The 19,038-nt window shown below is 36.3% G+C and overlaps 1 protein-coding gene across 3 annotated transcripts in view; it reads right to left on the bottom strand.

Moving 5' to 3' along the window:
* The window catches only part of EPHA6 (EPH receptor A6), a 515,739-nt gene that overhangs the window by 100,452 nt on the left and 396,249 nt on the right, over positions 1-19,038 (bottom strand). For all 3 annotated transcript variants that reach the window (XM_075169512.1, XM_075169520.1, XM_075169531.1), the window contains 2 exons: positions 16,816-16,941; positions 7,820-8,005 (listed from right to left, as the gene is read on the bottom strand). In XM_075169512.1, coding sequence (XP_075025613.1) covers positions 7,820-8,005; positions 16,816-16,941 — 312 coding nt within the window. The remainder of the gene's footprint in view (positions 1-7,819; positions 8,006-16,815; positions 16,942-19,038) is intronic.

Raw genomic sequence — 19,038 nt, 5'->3', positions numbered from 1 at the left:
TCTCCTTAATGACTGGGATGCTGGAACTGAGAGTGTTTCTAAATCTGAGAAAGATACCAAAGTGGAAGGAGCTCTTGGAGATTAGGTTCAGAAGGCAAAATGACTTGGCATGCTAGGGAACGGTGTGAGAAAACACAGAACAAAATTCTGTGAAGACAAAGCAGATCAATGGAGAAGGCAGTAAGCAACCACACAAATACATCCTGGAGGAAAGACTAGACAGCGAGCTGAGCTGTTTCACAGAGGAAGATCTATGGGTAATAATAAATCAAAATAAAACCCAACAATGATTGCTATTGAAAACCACGCATATTTAAAGATGAGTAACACAGTTTACCTTTAAAATAATTTAGAGGAAGGTAAGACTCAGCATCCACTGTATCCACTTTTGAAAGCCATACTTTAAAAAAGATGTGAATTGACTGGAAAGAGTCCAAAGGAAAGCATTAAGAAAGACCAAAGGTCTAGCAAACATACCATGAAGAAAGACTTGACAGAACCTGGGTGATTTACTGAAGACAGTAAAGACATTATAATGGTCTACAAATGTAAAATATTGCTGCAAAGACGAAAGACACAAACTGTTCCACCACAGACAGGAAAAGAGTTAATGGCCTTAAGGTGCAGTAAAAAAAAAATTCAATTTAACACTAGGAAGGTTAAGTATGAGGATATTTAAACACTCAACAGATTGCCCAGGGAGGCTGTGGAATCTTCACCAGGAGAGGTTTCTGAGAATAGGATAGGCAACCATCTATCCAGTCTAGTTTAAATATAATTGATTCTGCCTTGGGGCAGGAAGATGGACAAGATGACCTCTCAGTGTCCTTCACAGCCCAATGCTGTATATTCTGTGAATTACAAGAGAATGATTTGTTGTTGAAAAATAGTACAAAGTTAAGCATTTATTTAATTTGCCTTTTAAAAGGACACAACCCTACTTCAATTTTGAGAGTACCGTAATATTTAACAATTAGGTTGAAGCTTACCAAATAATGCTTCCGATATAATCTGACTTTGCTAGGCTCTAAAATACATCAGAACCTCTCTTAGCTATCATTATCAATTATTCTCAAACTCAGCATGTCTTGGTATTAATTTCAGTGAGAGCACGCACCTCACGTATCAACAAAGCTTTAGCAACAATAAAGTTGCAACAGGACTTTACCAATGCATGTAAAAAGAATAAGAAATGAATGTATAATTATCAAAATAAATCAGCCAAACACAGCTTGTGAACCAGGATTATTGTGTTACATACACCCTTTAACCCCCTCACTCCTTTACCTGTCAATTGCAGTTGCAATTGTCATTTATAATTGTTCTCCTCATTGCTCATATGGTTTTCCTACACAGGCAACAGATCAGCCATGTTGTTGCAGCAAACCTTTCAGCACAGTGCAATCTTGTCTCCCTCTGTTATTCATTACATCTTCTGCTTACAGTTGTTAAAAAAAGCCCCAACCCTTCATATATCACCTACACATTATAAGTCTCTTGTCCTTTAACTTATTGTACCATATTCTTTTCTACTTTTATGGTGGAGGAAGAAATCGCATACTTTATTCAGAAGATATATGGAAATGCAATCACTTGCAGTTAATAATTATGCTAATTATGCAAATTGATGACCACGCTTCTCCTTAAAAAGAAAAAAAATCTGGCCGTTTCTTATCTACAAGACTTTGTCTTTTTATGGCTGTTGGTAAGAATGATTTTTGTTACCTATTTTTCTACTAGAACCACACCTTATATCAAAGCATCCAAATGTCTTTGAAAATCAGGTACTACATGTCTGAATACAGACATCTAAAGGCAAAAAATCCTGAAGAAAGTGAAATGCTGTTTCTCAGGTGTAACTTATAAAAGTAGAATTATAAAAGTTTAGTTATGTTAGATACTGTATTATGGTCAAATTAAGCTGCTACTAACAAGATGCTAACTGTTTGACCATTTGACAATATGGTTTTTCTTCATTGCTTACAGCAGAGTTCACAGTTATAATGTATAGCTTGCTAGCTGCAAAACAGAAAAGTAGAACACAGAAATGTGACTGATTTGAACTTCAGGAAACCATAACGGCCCTTTAATTTCTGCAAAAAAAAATCTCAGATTGTAATGAATGAAATAAAAATTTAATTTTTCCAGAAGTTTAAAAGCTAATTTCTTTTAAGTATGTGTCATTCAGGAGAATCAAGGATTGTGTATTCTTAATTTTTGGCTGCAACAAATGGAATGCATGGTAGTTTGTATGTGTTATTTGAAATATCCACACGCATGCATGCATGTGTAAAAATAACTCAGCACTATCAACATTAATTACGTTCTTCGAATACCAGTGCAATGAAGGGTAACCTATTTTGCGAGAAGGCTATAGATGCTTAGTTTTGTCTGTGTTACAGCAGTCACGTCCACAGCTCTAACTTTCAACTCTTTATTTTGGATGATATTTTAATAAATTGATCTAGTAAATTTGGCTAACACTGCAGGTGGTGGTTGTGGTTTTTGTGTTAGTTTGCTGGCCACAGCAACACTGAATTCACTAATGTGTTGTGGTATTTATCTATGAAACATGATACAAAGGAAAATAAAGGCGGTGAGCTAAATTTAAATTTACAGCTGCACTTACTGAACAATTTATAACACAACTGAAATTCTGCTGCTTTGTGTATCATTATGTGCACAGCTAGAATATACTTCATCACACAAATTCAGCTTTATGCCTAATGCCATGTAAAGCCCACTGGCTAATATGACACACATATAGTCTCACCATCACTCTGTGTCACAGTGGATTGTCCATAAGCAGAACAGAAGATATTCAGGGATGAATAATGTCTTCATATCCTGCTGTGTATCTGTGTTGCATAAGGCAGGTGTAAGTGCTTGCCAGTGCAAGGGGTGGGTTCAAGGGGTGGGTCTGAAGCCGTTTTGGCCTACAAGAAGTACCTCTGTGCCTGGAGATGCCAATGATGTCTTCAGTGATGTACTGAGATTACTGACAGAAGTAAATGTCAAGATTTGAAATTGGTTACACTCTAGGTTATAAACAAAACTATAATGCTAACATGGAATTTATTAACATCATATGTTTTCTGTTGGCCCTAAAGGTTTTACTTTTCAGAAATCAATGATAAATACTGTAATGTAGGTCACATTTTTTTGGTGTATAATCACAATCATATTTTGTAAGCTATCATGGTGTAGCCTACTTCAAGTAGTCACAACTTAACTCAATTCTTAAAAGGTGAACATTTAAACTTTGCACAATCACATTTCTTGGGAGTACAATTTCACCATCCATGACCAAGGTAAGAATTTTACAAACACTGCCACAAAATTTCCTCAATCCTTTTGCATAACAGCCAAGTATACGATGCTGTGTATAATAGACACGTGTACTGCAAAATATGTCACCTCCCAAAATGAATTCTGAACCCCATTTAACAGTCTCAACCTTAACAGGTTGGAGAAAAGGGCGACATTAGATTCATTACACTAAGGGCTCAAAGGCCTAGAATACAATGTCTTGGATGAAAAAAAGATAAATTCATTGTTATCTCCTGCATTTTTGATAAATGAAAAATGGGTCAGATATGAAGAGCTACATCCTACAAATTGTAGTGAAAGAGGATCATGCTGCTGCTTTGCCTTCCTCACGGACAAGGCAAGGTACACTGACCTCAGGACTCACCTTGCACTGAACAGGTTATATAGAATAATTTAAAAAGAAACTCAATGATTAAAGCTTTGAATTTAATCTGCCAGATGACTGAATAAAGATTTCAGAACTGCGATAGCATTTACAATTTGAAATTCACTAAAGCAAAACAGAGGAGACAATAAGGGAGTTGAAGTCTGTCACTCCAAACCCAGACTCGATTTCATGGGGATGTGAGCTTACAGAGAACCAAAAATCTAGGTACTGTCTTCATTCATCCTCCTTTTGTGACGAGATTAATTTGAAAGTTCTTCTGGAGAATAGCAATATACAGAATGTTGTTAAAGAAAATGAATGCCTTAAAAATATTTCTCTTGTAAATGTGACTGGTGCAAATCCTCCAGTAGGCAAAGTTCAGAAATGGAAGCAATTCCTTAGAAATTAATTTTAACAATTGAAAGTTATTTGGGCTAAAGTCTGAGGGGGAGAGGAACAAACTAAGATTATTTATTACAATAAAACCCTTGCATGCATTGATATTTTGTATTGACACAGTATTACACAGTACTGACAAGGCCGTGCTTTAAACTATTGTGTAAGGTACCATCAAGCTAAACTATAGATTCCAGTTTGGCTAGTGTAACACCAGTGATTTCTTCCAGTACCATTACAATAGTCAGAGACCATTTTTTCATGTCTCTTGTAGATATAGTTATGTTGGCAGGTGTTTGCTGTAAGCCTAGCTTTAGTTTACTTTACAGACTTTTTGTGGAAAGTCTGCAACACAACCTTCAACATGATGTCGAAGTGGAAGATACATCTTACTTCTAGATAGCCCAGATCTCAATGTTGGTTACATAAGTTCACGCTGGAGAAAGAAGTTTTATTTTTCTTACATCTGTTTATGAAATAGCAGCAGCTTGGACAATGACATACAACTCTGCTGAGCACGCCCTGACACACACAAGAAGAGCTCCCAAAATTATCACTGTGCTAATATGACTTGAAAAGGAAACATGGATGTTTTTATAAAGTGCCTAAGCATCTCTCCTCGATTTGCAAGGCAATAAGCAGCCTTTTGTGGCAAACCATACAAGGAATGGTGTTGCTAAAACAAACCAAACAGGAATAAAGTTTCCCTTGTGACTTCTGATTAGCAATGTAAGTGAACTATCGGATCCAGATTCTGTGCTACGGTGTATTTGCCCTGGCCTGACAAATTGCCCTTGAAATGAACTCTCTGTTAACAGAAAGCTTGTGCTACAGCAACTGTTCTGCCTACTGCTGTCTATGATTGGGGATCGCAGTTAGGACAAATGAGAAATGAAGCAATTAGAAAAGGAGATTAAAACTCTGTTTCAGTCCTACTTCTGAGCAGGCTTAGTTTTATCATTTTTTCAATACATATTCCATAGCAATTTTGGAAACAGTATCATTTAAAAGTTAACATCTGCTTAGCTGGTAGCACCAGATAAAAGCTCTCATTTGTAATAAACAGGCAAATTTGTTATTGCCCCAGTCAATAGCTATTGACTTGGTAGAGCACTTCTGCTTATTACAATCAAATCCTTTTTCTTTTTTGTTCAATAGTCAATGACACGGTAATGGAAGGTACTGCTTACAAACTGATGCAATATATATCAGCAACTGCTAGAAGTTAATGACTAATGGTTACAAAAAGGAAAGCATGTGCTAAGAACAGCATTACACGTCTATTAATCACATTTACTGCATCCAATGTGCCTTTATAGGTTAGTGGAACTGTAATGGACATCAGATAAATAGTTTCTGCTGTTATTAATCTAAGTTTTAACACAAAACACCTTTTAATCATGCTGTCATTACATAAATAATTTGGTTAGGACAATGTTCTGTCTCATTTTTACAGCACACTTTTTAGTTATAGGAAATTTCTGTCCCATGTTGGCCTGTGCAATCCTAGATTTGGGATTTAGTGAAATGCAAGGTAAATGTTCTGCTCCCAGCTGAAGCCATGATTCTCTAAATACCACAGATGGGGCAGTATAAATGCAAGGCAACATCCTAAAGATAAACTGGCAAGAGAGAAGCATAGCAGAGTACGTGTGTCCATTGCTCAGCCTGCCTCCTAGCTTCTTCCCTGCAGCAGAGCAGTACGGCACAACTTTGTCCTTTACACTTTATATAACTTGCACTTTCCATGCTTTAGGGTGAAATTTGTTGATAACTCATGGATGTTTTTCATTCTATAATTATTGCTGTATAATTGTTTGGGGTTTTTTTTAAACCTGCCTGACCCAAAAATGTTTTCTTTCAAACTTTCTCTACTTATTTTATATCTGAGAGAGATGCGTATTTTTATAGGACAGTGTGACTATAACAGTAACACCTACTATTTTTATATTACCTCTAAGCAAACATTCCAAAAACAATAATTAAGTTTGTTGACTCCTTAGAGAAGAGCAGAACTGATAACAATGACTTCTTGACTTAGGATTGTCTATAATCACTTTTCCTGTAGAACAGGAACAAATACTCTAATGTTGGAGCACTGATTTATCTGTTTGTTTCTTTTTTCTTAATGCAATCTTCATTTCTCTCTAGACTGGTGATGAGACATTACAGAAAGAAAATTTATAAATTTGGCAAAGATTAAACAATCATGCCATTGCCAAGAACATTATACTGCACTCTGTCTGCACATCTAATCGGATTCAAACAATGTTCGTAAATCACAGCCATAACCTTTTCCAGAAATGAGACATACATGACTAGATCCACCACGTGGATCCTAGTCATACCCGTGATAGTGGTTCATAAACTGCCCATGTTGGTGAAGACTGGTGGAATTTAATTGCTGCTATACCACTCATTATGAAGCAAGGAGCTAAAGTCAATTAAGTTCCTACATATTTACATCTCTTGACAAAGATCTCCAATGCTGCTCAGCCAGTGTTAACTCATGTTCTTGTTTGTTGTCAGCAGAGCAGTTACTGATGGGAGACCAATGGAGGAGACTAAGCCATATCTTTCCAGAAATCTGCAATGTAATGGATTCTGTTAATCTAGTAACCAAACATTCCTAAATTATAATGAATTTATCCTTGCAATACTGTGAGAAGAAAAAAAAAGATCCTTTTCATCTTAATTTAGAACCACAGAGAGACAGATTTGAACAAGGTCATCCCATAAACCTATTCAAATCCCATTCCAATGACAGGAGTTCAGGAGCTATAATTTTCTCTTTGTTCTAGTATGTTGTGTTTTCCAAACATAGCTTTTGATATTGTAACAAGGTGAAACCAGGAAATATTCATAACATTTTAATGGTATTTACTGTGATGGTAAGAGGACATCATTGTTTTATACACACAACACTTGATTTTTAAAAGAAAAATATAAGTACTGCAAATCAGCAAACAATATGGCTCAGTTGAGGCAACAATTAATTTTGAGAAGAGTATACCTTATGAGTTTTTTAATTACTGCAAAAAGTTGGCATTAAAGAAATTACATGCATGTTAATAAGACTTTTACTTAATATTTAAATGATAACTAGATATTTCAGAAAAGCCCACAACCCCGCTAAAAATGCTAGATTTCAGAGGCAAGGGATATCTCTTGGCAGCTGCAATAGCTATAAAGAGTAAGACATTTCATAGATTGTTCTGGAGTTTTAGTGAATCATTTGCAAGTGTACAATAAGTTTAAAAGAGTTTACATTTTATTTCTTTAAAATAGGAAACTGATCTCTTCGGGTACCTAAATCCGTAAAACACAACCAAATAAAGAGTGAGTGCTCGTGGGAAAAGAAGACCATAGCTGCTACCTGACACGATGATTTGACTTCATTGTCAACTCAGTTACATTTATGGGTTTCTCTACTTATTCCACTTGCCTATAAGCAAATTCTACAGTGCTATTTCATGAGAACCTGTAAAGACTTTATTTGAATGAGGAGGATTTTTATTAAAAAACAAAAATAAACCATTTCTAATTGAAAACAGATAGGCTATGAATTTCCTATTATGGTCCCAAACTCTGCAGTTTCTGCTGCACTTTATGATTTGGATAATTTCTGAGAATTGCAATTCATATTGAATGTGGAAGTAATGCTTAATTTTGATATGAATCACATAGAATGGGAAAAACAACAAAAAGCTATTAATAATAACTTACTTTTTGTAACAACTCCTTCAAGGCGAATTATATTTGGGTGATCAAATTGCCCCATGATACTAGCTTCTCTCAGGAAATCTCTTCTCTGCCTGTCCACATAGCCGCCTTTTAGAGTTTTAATTGCAACAGGTATCTCTCTTTTTCCTGGTGTCTTCAGACGTCCACTGCATACTTCTCCAAACTCACCTTAAATAGATAAAATATTTGTTAGATCATTCACAGTGCCTGAAGAATGTATTGCTGAACTTGAACACCTTATTTTTCAAAATAACCTTCAATAGCTGTCTTAAAAGCTGCCTTTTTTGATAGTTTAGAGTTATTCGTAGTTGTCAGTGAAACAAGAATACAAAAATATTCAAGAAACTCACACATCCCGTAGAAGTGGATGGAGAAATAATGGATGGGATATTCAAAATCCCAAGTTTCATCACATCCCAGAAAAGCAAAATATTCATCATTACTGCACAACAAATAATCACCTTTCCATTGTGCCACACCATGAGATCATGGGGACTTGTACTTTCACTGCAACAGCTAAACCATCTGCCCTCCACAGTGTGGTTCATCTTTGAGACACTTTGAGACTGAACTTTGATATCAATATGTTTGTGATATAATTGAGCATGCTATGAGGGAGGAATGTAATGACACTTAGATTTTAATTCTAATGATGACAAAATATCTATCTATCTAAAATATGTATTTATAGCAATATCTCTCTATAGGGGTGTCATGCACTAAGACCTATATGAAAAGAAATGCCATGAGAATATCGGAATACCTGACTATCCTCCAATTGTAGAAAGCATTTAAAATGTACTTAACGCTATTATGCCCTAGAAAAGCACTTGCACAAGATTTAATTAAATGGACTTACACACCTACTTGAAATTAATTACATATTTCACTGTTCAGACAGTCAAAGGCCAACAGTTTCAGCAAATCAGGACTGAGTTGCATAACGAGAGGAATCTCAAAGCTTGCTTCACCTGTTGTTTTCCTGTGTATATAAGGGCCTTTGAAGAATGCATGTCTCCTTGCATTCCCTTTACACATTTACTAATTAAGTTTGTCTGGAAATCACAACTTTCCTTTGATCTTGAAGCCACTCAAAAGTTATTTAAAGCCCCTACCAAATATGCCTGCAGGTCAGTTTTCAATGGGTCATAATTCAGTAAATGAAAAACAATGTTCACGAAAATATTTCAAAGCACTTTTCAGTGCAGGGTACTTCCATAGCAAAAGTAAATTCTCTACGCCAGTCATTTTGGAATCAGAACTGTTGAAAAACAAAAAACAAGTCATAAACAGATATATATTTAACTGGAGGAAATAATTTGTTACCCCATCCATTGAGTGAGTTAGTTTTCCTTAAACCTTAAGGACAGAACAACAGAAAACAAATAGGAGAGCTCTATCCTGTAACTGTGTCTTCAGACATGAACCGAATCTAGAAGAGAGAGGCCTTAAAGACAGAAGCTTCACTTCAGAAAATTGTAATTCCCTGATGTTATAGGATTAGAATGGATATTGTCATACAGCTTTTATTTTATTAGGTTCTGTTGCTTCCACTAAAATAAAACAAGGTTTTATTAGCCAATAAGATCCAGGAAGAGTGGAGGGATTAAAAAAACAATTTCATAGCTTGTCTTTCACGTCAAAACAGAGACATCATCGAGTGCAAGAGTACAATTAACAGATGCTGAACATAACCTCTGAATAAACTAGAAGCTTCTTAAACGGCTAACAAAAGCCAAGTGTCCTAGGTCTTCTTTCTACCCAAAAAACCCATTTGTTTTATTTCTCCTAATTTTTTAAAATAAATCAAAGCATGTGCTTCCTTGAAGATGTGTGCATATGTGTGAAAATATATGTCATCAGACTAATGCTCTGAGAATCTTTTGACAAAAGGGAAAGTTGGGTAGGGATTTTCTTGTACGATTTTGCCCCATTAGCTCTTAGAAGGCTCTCCTTAAAAGTTTATTTGCCTGACTAGTGCCACTGAAAAAGTAGTAGCTAATTTGGACTTCTAAAGTCCTACCATAAAACAAAGTCATGAAACCTGAATGTTTTGAAGGAGACATGGTATATCAATCTTCTATTCTGTGACACACCCAGCAGTGCTAGAATGCATCTCTAAAGCCATGACCTTATTGCATCTTACTGGCTTTTCAAACTTAAATGCCTAAAATAAAAAAATTTTCCAATTTCTTTCTCTCGATGAAACAGTGAAAAGCAAAAATACTAGAGCCTTAATATTCAAATTTTAAAGAGATTTCATGATAAATAAATCTGTAGAACTGCAAAATCTCATTTTTGAGAGTATTTTGGAAAGTACAGGTTATAGAATAAATAGTTTTGCTATTATAAGATTATACAAGAGTACTACAACTTCAGAATTTCAGAAATAATGGCATTCATACCTCAGGGACTGTAAAGGGCTGTTCATTAAGTGTTTTGAAATGAATTAAACTGAAGGAGTCAAGTGAAGGACTTACTTACAATCCCAAGATTTATTATCTATACATCTTCCAAAGCAGGAGAAGGAACATCGTGTCTTCTCCCTGACCTGTTTCTTTTCCCTTTTTTGGATGCATGATTTGTACAGGTAGAAAGAAATTTCACTCCCCTTGGATATTGGTATTGATAAACTGGTGAACATAAAGACTAACAGCAATTTTTTTGTGACATGATGTCAAACAGACAGTAAGTGATCATCAGCTCACAGAACAGACAGTTACTACATTTAGAAACCTAAGGTATGTGTTATAACTTCTAGTTCTGGTTTAGACTAGATGGAGATCAGTGATATAATTTAAAGCATTGAACTATTTACACTGAGGAAGAGTTTGACAGGACTTCATCCCAGAGTATTTTTTCTACACTTTTGTTCAGATAAAGAATTTTGAATGTTTTTAAAGTCAAAGGTGAATGTATTCAACAAAAGGGATTTTTAAAATCTAAGAATCTAAGTCTCATTGCTCAAGTTTGAAGATAAACAAGACAAATGTTGACCCTGCAGCAGTAAAAGTTCATGACTGCATGTGTAATAAGTAGAAGCTGAGAGCCAGATGTCAATGAAGTCGACATCTTTCCTTGCTGCAGGGAAAAAACTGGTGATAACTAGAGGAAAAGATAGAGCTCATTGTTCAGTTTTAATAAAGTGTAAATAATCCCTGGTTTAATGATATGAACCCAACACGTTTACTGTATGTTATACAAAAAGAAGCTAATTGAGCAGTCTAGAAACTTACCCTGTGCAAACCACGCATGCCTTTTCTCATTCAGTCATAACATATGTGTTATTTAAAATGAAACAGGAATAGTCAGTTGCTTAAAAGTCTGATTTGCAGTCTGGTATTATGACATGGGATCAAAACAAATGTCTTGCAACACAGACAGTTGCTGTTGATAGAACTGAAAGGTCACAGCACCAAATACAGCTCAACTCATTTTCCCCAGTTTTAGTCATCAGACCTGTGGAAGAACTGGCAGAAGATTTAGATTATAAAAAGAATATAGTGTACTCTCTGTGCAAAATAAAGAGTTGGCCTCTTCCTTGAGTTTCAACATTTTAACAAAGAAAATAAGAAGATAATTGTAACTTTTAAGACAGACTTGACAAAGTACCTCTGGGAATTCCTTCCATGAAGAGGTGCTGAAGCAAACCAAAGAGTAAGAAGTGATGGGGCAGAAGAAAGTGTCATGGACAGGACAAAATCAAATGATATGATAACATGTCAGTAGGTGCAGCAAGCTCAATATGAAGAGTGGCTGAAAGAGACCATCTGAAGAAAATCTACAGCAATGAATAGATGGCAAATTGTGGGAACTGGCAAAAAGGCACCCAGTGATCTTTGTAATGAACCAATGGGAGTTCTCATGGAATATTTAATACTAGTGATAAAAAAAAAACCTCGGCCAAGAGTTTTGAATCTAAGAATATACAATATCAAAATAAACAATAGTAAAACTTTGTCATAAGTAGTGGATAAAAGGGAATGGACTAATCAATTTCACCATTTAAACAGTAAGTATTGCTAGAATGTAAAGTTCATTAATACCTGTTTATTTGGTTGATGATATCAGCAAAAGTTATTTGAAGACTAACAAAAGAGACCATTAAGAGCTATTAACCTGGATAATCTTTCACTCAATCAAAAGGTCTACAAAAGATTTTTTTTCTCAGATGAACCAGATGTAAGGTAGGAGATGATGGGAAGCCACTCAGGGGAAGCAACCTGACTACATATCCATCTTGAATCTGGATTTATGTGCAGATATTGTTAATTTAATACAGATCTCTCGCGTGCAGATATTGTTCCTTTAATGCAGATCTCTTGCGTCTACACGTGGAGTAAGTAAAGCATGAATAATTTAGAAAGGACTTTGCAAAGTCTGTATTTTACTTGTTTTATTTTCACCAAAGCACCAGGAGGAAGGATAGTAATTCAGAGAGTTTGCAGATATACTGGAACACCAAAAGCATGCCAGAGGGGAAGACTGGGAGAGCTGAGATCAAAGTTTCAATTAACTAGCTCCATTCAAAAACATCAGCTCAGGAAATGTCCACTAGGAGGACTGAAAAAAGGATTTTAACAAGACATTGCACTAATACATTTTTTCTCAAAATAATCTCGCGAGCTCAACATCCTTTCTTAAACTGTTGCTGCTTTGCATTTCCTATTATTATCTGCCTAATGATATGAACTTGCAATAGGAATGTTTATTAAATCTACAACTAAATGTATAGGCATTCTCTTTTTACTTTGGCTATGATGTCTTAGATGTTGCAGGCCAAGCGTCATCTTGAACTTTGTAACTACTAAAGGCTATTTTCCAATCTGCTTGAAGATCTTGTTACTTTTTCAATTTGACCATTCATTGCCACCTTCTCAGAACCTGTTTTTAGTATCTGATGGAAAAACATCATTATGTGGAGCAGTCAGTGTGTAAGCAACAATTTTAGATATTTGCTCTCTTTTTTACATCACTTAGTACTACCCTTATGTTACGAGTACTTGGCACCAAAGGAGCAGACCAAATTGTCTGTATGACATGTTTGCAGAGAAAGCCCAATGTCTTGTGCAACATTCAGATGTACCTGTACAACAGAGCGTAAGTAGGTAAGTAGACTCAGGGGCTCTTAGATTTTGCACTTCTGAGCAGAGACTGAAGTATAGGACAAAATAAATAGGAAGACTTTGTTTTTCAAACCTATAGTATATATGTATCTGAGGTAAGTAGAGCGGTTAGGAGATTTTAACTTTTAACAGTGCTGTAATCACAAATGAGATAATCAGTAGCTTTAGTTGAAAATACTACTTCTGATGTGATGGTATCATCCTCAGATAGATTCCTCAGCAGCAAATACTATAATGTACATTACCAATTCACATCATCCAAGATTATAATTATCAAATATTTCAAAAGATAACTTGGGTACAGAGTTAGGTAAGCTGAAAAAAAGAAACTAGAAATAATACTTGCCTTGAGTGTCAAAGCCATCTGCACTGCAGCTAGTGAATTGTCAAGAGCTTTTGATCATGACTTTTTCCATTGAAAAACCAAATTGGAAGCTGCTTTCAGGAAAAGATCAGTTTTAAAAATTTCCTGACCAGAAATGCTAGAAAAATTATTTCAAATATTTGCAATGTTCCACTTTGACATTTTCAAAATGAAAACTTTTAGTTCTTGAATAGAAATAATGTTTGTTTTTTAAAGTTAGAGAAATTCAAAATGAAAATCATTGCTCAAAATAAAACGTTCAAATAAAACAAATTTAAGAAATGCATCTACTAATTCCCTTCTTAAAAGATTTTAATGTTTTATTTTGTAGAAGATTTTAATTTTTTGTTTCACTTAGGTGAAAAATTTAAACATCTTTTAAAAGTAATTCTCCTATGATAAGAAATCCATTTTATATCTGGTTGCAATGTTTCATACAGAATCAGAGAGAAGGCATAAAGAAAGTTTTAGGACTGCTGTGAATTATAATGGTATGTTATGTCCCCTAGCAGCTATCAAAGAACTCTGTGAGAATTTGTACGCTCCATGCCTCAGGCATGGTATTTAACCTGTATCTTGCCTGCATGGAAATGGATTTAAATTTCATTGCAACCAGTTTGCAAGTCCTGCTAGGCAAATATCTTTGAAGATGGCAGATTACCCAAGTAATTTTAGAAGATAAAAAATATAAAAATAAAATATGTCAAAGCAGGCAAAAGTTCACTCCCATGCATACAAGAAAAGGGAGAGAGAAGCTGAGTAAAGAATTTTCATAAATGAATTAAGTTGAGAATAAGGACACAATTTTCATCTGAACTAAGATCAATAAACTCAATCCTTGTCTGTCGTATTCAACTCCTTTGAAATCAGCAGTTATACCAGTGCTGAATGTAGTTCAATATGCTTTATAATCTAAGACATCAATATCTATAGTATGTCTGAAGAAAAGGAAGAAATAAAAGAAATCAGATAGAATGTTTTCTGCAGAAGTCAGCCCTCTGGGAGCTCTCTCAAGCTCATAATTCCAATGGTGCACAGTGCCAGCTACATAATATCTAGCTTAAGCAATCAGGTAAACTCTAAAGTACTCTAGTGATATGGACTACAGTGTGAAACAGAATTTTCTCTCTTACTTTCAGGTCGATACTTTCTCTCCCGTGTTTGTTAACAGACCAGGTTTTATTTCCGTTATATTATTTGCATGACATTTTCTAGTGCATAAAACACTTTTTAGCAACACTGGAGACATTTCCATCGCTATCAGTGTAGTAACATATTGTAAAATGAGGGATCTCAACTGAAAAATAACTCTCCTTTCTTGAGTGACTAAGATATATGAAACAAAGATAAAAAAGAAGGATCACAGTGAATTATGTCTTCTGATAGTAATTTTCCTGACAATACTTGCTAGCATGAGTTCTTTGGTGGGCTCACTATGAGCAAATTAAAAGAATTTTTTTTCCACTGACCCCCTTCTACAAGACGTAACTCTGATTTTTGCAGCCTGTTGTACTTTGAATTATTTTATTTTCTTCTTGACGGTATTAAAATTAGAGAAAGTATATAAGGCAAAAAGAAAGCATTTGTATGTTGCCATTTACTTAGTAAGTAATAAAACAGCATTGTTGAAGAAAGCCCAGAATGGATAGCTCAAAGATAGGCATTGAGTATGGAACATACTAATTATTGCTACTGAAATAAAATTACAGTGAGATGAAGACAAAACATGTGTGTAGTCAGTATTACAAGTACCTTTAAGACAGCAATTTACAAAACTCGGTCACTCATAATATCTTAAGGACACAGAGAAATAACCATATTGTGTAAACTGAAGAGAGGTATTGTGTTAATGTCTTTCACAGGAAGAAATTAAATTTCAGAGCTGGAATTAGAGCTCAGGATCTGTTCCTATGTTCATCAAAATTTCTGACACAGACCCTTAGCTCTCCCATCTTCTCTTTCTGTTGGGGCTGAGAAATGATTAATGCTCCCCAGCCATTGACAGTGTGCAGGTAACAACACAGAGGATGTAATGCACCACAGGAACTTCAGACTCTCCTTGTCAGTTTTTTTTGTTTTAATTTGTTATAACTGTAAGAAATGTCAGTGGGCCTTCTGAATGATGTGTTGGTCACAAGCCCTGCATTGAGATCCACTAGTTAGGTAACTTTGTAAGGCCCTTTTCTAGCCTTGTCTCTCTAAGTCCTCAGTAAACTACAACTGGGTAAAACAGAGAGCAAACAATCTCAGGACCTGGTCAACATGAAATGCTGTCTGCCCGAGAGAGTCAGAACACAAGTTACAAGAAATGGTTTTACAAGACTCTGATCTTTTCAAGTATTTAACTTTTGTGGTGTTAACCACAAAGGTGTATTTTCTGTCACCACTGAGCTGCCATCAGGACCTCTAGTGTACTCTAGACAGCAGCCATGAGCCTTCACCTCTGCAAAGGCTTTCCGAAAGTGAATGCATGGGAACACTTGCACAGCATTTTCCTCAGTAGCAAAACCTGACAATTAAACCAAAGATAAGACAAGGGGATAACGCTTAATGCACAGAATAGACATGCCTATAAACATAGCACATTAGCAAAGTGTAAGATCCCTGAAAACACAAGGGGCATGTTATCTCCCTTAGAAAAAAAGACCAATATACATACAGGAGCTTCTGAAACTCATTTTCAAACTGCTGCGAAATAGCCTTCATGCCCAATGAGATGTTCTCAACTGAAGGTAAACTCCATAGACGAGAACAGGGTCTAAAACAATTGTTCAGATGTAATTCCTCTCTTCCCCCACCACACACTTGGACAAACAGGGATGTAAGAGGAGAACCTGCAGCTATTTTTCCCATTCATCCTGCTTCCCAGATCTACGTCACCTTTTATACTGTCTACACCTTCTCATCAGAGCTTCCTCTTTGACTTCTCTGCCAATGATCCTTCTCCACACAGCTACAGGAAGTCCTGTCCCAAGCCAGCCTCTCCTTTTCCCTCTTGTACTCCTCCTATTTTCTATTTGAGAATACTTTTTGCTCAGTCTTCTGTATTCTGATCGTATCTTCCCCCAGAAAGAGATTCTGATCTAATCTCCCCCTCAGTGACAGAGAATATGTGACACTAACTATGGCAAATGCTGAGTGACACAGTGTTCTGAGTACATTTGGAACGAAGCAAAAAAAAAACCCCCAAACCAGCAAAAAAAAACCCCAAAACCAACCCTACCCAAAAAATTGATAAAGCCTTGAAAAAGGTTCGGGATAAACATATCACTTTGGAGAATCTGCCTCTCAAGAACTCTTTATTTGAATATACCCACATTTGGAATATTAGCCAAATAGAATACCTCATGTACACCACACTTCAAAGTGAACTGGTGCTATCAGAGAAATATGCCCACATTTTGTACTATACTTGACCACTTGCATTATCATGGTGACTTGAGAAAAGCAGCCTATTCGTGCCTAGACATTTTTTAAAGTGGTTTTACCTGCCCCAATAACTCTCTCAATACGAATTCTTGAAGGATCTATCTCCTTTGCAAACTCATGGACAGCAAGAGATGGGTCTTCATACGTGTCTGGATCAATATATGTTTTGATTCCTGGGAAACGTACTGCAAAAAAGAGAGAATACTAGGAATCAAGCATTCTTTGACATTCACACACTGTAACAATATGGTTTTCTCTTTTTTTTTTTTGGTTGACTAGACAACTGAAAGGATTGGAAATAATGTATTAAATCTTCCACATTTAAAGTTCCAGAACCCAACAGAAGAGGATAATGACCCAAAATTACTAATGCTCGCTACTGATTTCACAGAAACCAACTGCAGAATGCACGTGAGTTGTCCCCATTTGCTGGCAGCACCAGGGCTTTCAAAGATTGACAGGGCACAGACTTAAGCATTTCCTCTTATCCTTCAAGTGGCTTTTTTAGGCTTCTGAGACATTAAAGACCTGGGTGTTACAACTCCATAGACAGAGGATAAGCCTCTGCCAACCCAACACCAGCAAAAGCATTCAAAAGTACTGGCTGAAACTGTAAGCAAGGTCCTGCTGGACCCTGCTCAAATCTCCTGAGATGTTCGGGGTGACTGAAAGCCTGGATAATTCTTCAAGATTGCTGCAGTGCATTGTTACATCAAACATCCTTTCAGCTTGCAATGATAATTGATAAACAGTGTTAGTGTAAAGAACGGAGGAAATATGGGTATTAGGTTCTCTGAATGTTATTTATACCTCTAGCTACTGTCATGTTTGCTGGGCTACACAGGTCCCTGAGTTTATCCTGTCCCACAGGAACAAAAAGTCAAAGGCCTTTAGAAAACTCAGTCTTTACTATTCAACTGATAAGAGAGTGTCAAACTCTTACTCTGTTTTGTGTCTGTCCCAGCTGAACACAAGCATTTCCTGAGATGGAGGCAGGAAAATTAAGAGGACAACAAAGGTTTGGAAACTTCTCCTTAGATAAAAATAACAGCCTTCGCTAAGTTTTAAGGAAAATGCTACTTTGGGTAAGATAAAGTACATTTGATTTTTTTTTTTATTGTAAGCATTTTCTTTCCAAATGCTATTTAGTATTTTAGTCTGAAGAGGCTCCTTGGAGTCACTTAGCTCACATCCTTAAGGAATGCTTCAAGTACAGCTGGTAAATCTGGAAAATGCAGCAAGTCATGAAAGAAAACATGAGCTCTGAGCTGGTCACTTAAAAGGGTGTCTACAGAGACAGCGAGTGAGGGCTCAAAGATATGGGGAAAAGCAGATCCTGAAGGCTAATAGCGATTACTGCCAAAGCAGTTTATATTCTCCTTTGCTGCTCTTTGAGCAATTTAGGCAATCTGTCCTTTATTTTGAAAACAGTGCTTTCTAATTCACTCCTTTCATTTAAGGGTGGATGGCTGAACATTCCTTTTGCCAAACAGGTCCAATCTTTGAGATCCTTTTCTCTGAGGATGGGTCCTGGAGGACTGTGCTGCTTTGTTCTCTTCTGATCAGCTTGAACAACCAGAGAGCCAGGTGCAAGACGAGAACAAAAATATCCAAATCCATTTACAAGGCTTCAATATTTTCTGTCTGCTTCCTTCGAGATGGCCATGACAATAGTTGGTTGGTGCCAGATTGCTTTGGCAGGCTCCAGCAAGCCATCATTTTCTGGCATGGCTAATATCCCTCATGTTCTTGAGTATGGCATGTCCAAGAACTTATGTTGTTCCTCTCAGAGTATCTGGATGGGAATTTTTTTCGGCTGCTGCCATGTGGTGATTAAGTTCTGGAAAACTTTCAATTCATTAACAGAAGTTGATATAGATAATGCATCAACTTATCAGGATAAGAGGAGGGTACTGCAGCTGGGTCCGGAGAATCTCTTTTAAAAGAATTAAGTACCTCTCACCATTCTTCCTCTTATCACCTAGTAGCTGAGTCAAAAGCAGCTCATTATCTGATGAGTCTGAATGCATTAGGTGAAGAACACATGTTCAGGATACATGAATGTGGCTGGGCTTCATTAAGTAGTGTGCAACAGCCATTTGGACCACTGCCGATGGAGTACACACACCATACAGGAATGGGGAGGACACCAGACATTATGGGATGTCACATTGTCAGCAAGATCATGGACCCCTTTCTAACTCCCTTCAAAGAGTTTTTTTCTTGAAATCTTCCTCTGACTCACACCGAGCTACCAAGGGAGAGAGGAAGGATGAACAGGA

Source organism: Calonectris borealis, chromosome 1, assembly GCF_964195595.1.
Source record: "Calonectris borealis chromosome 1, bCalBor7.hap1.2, whole genome shotgun sequence".
NCBI classification, from domain to species: domain Eukaryota; kingdom Metazoa; phylum Chordata; class Aves; order Procellariiformes; family Procellariidae; genus Calonectris; species Calonectris borealis.
This window is presented reverse-complemented; position numbering and strand designations above follow the sequence as displayed.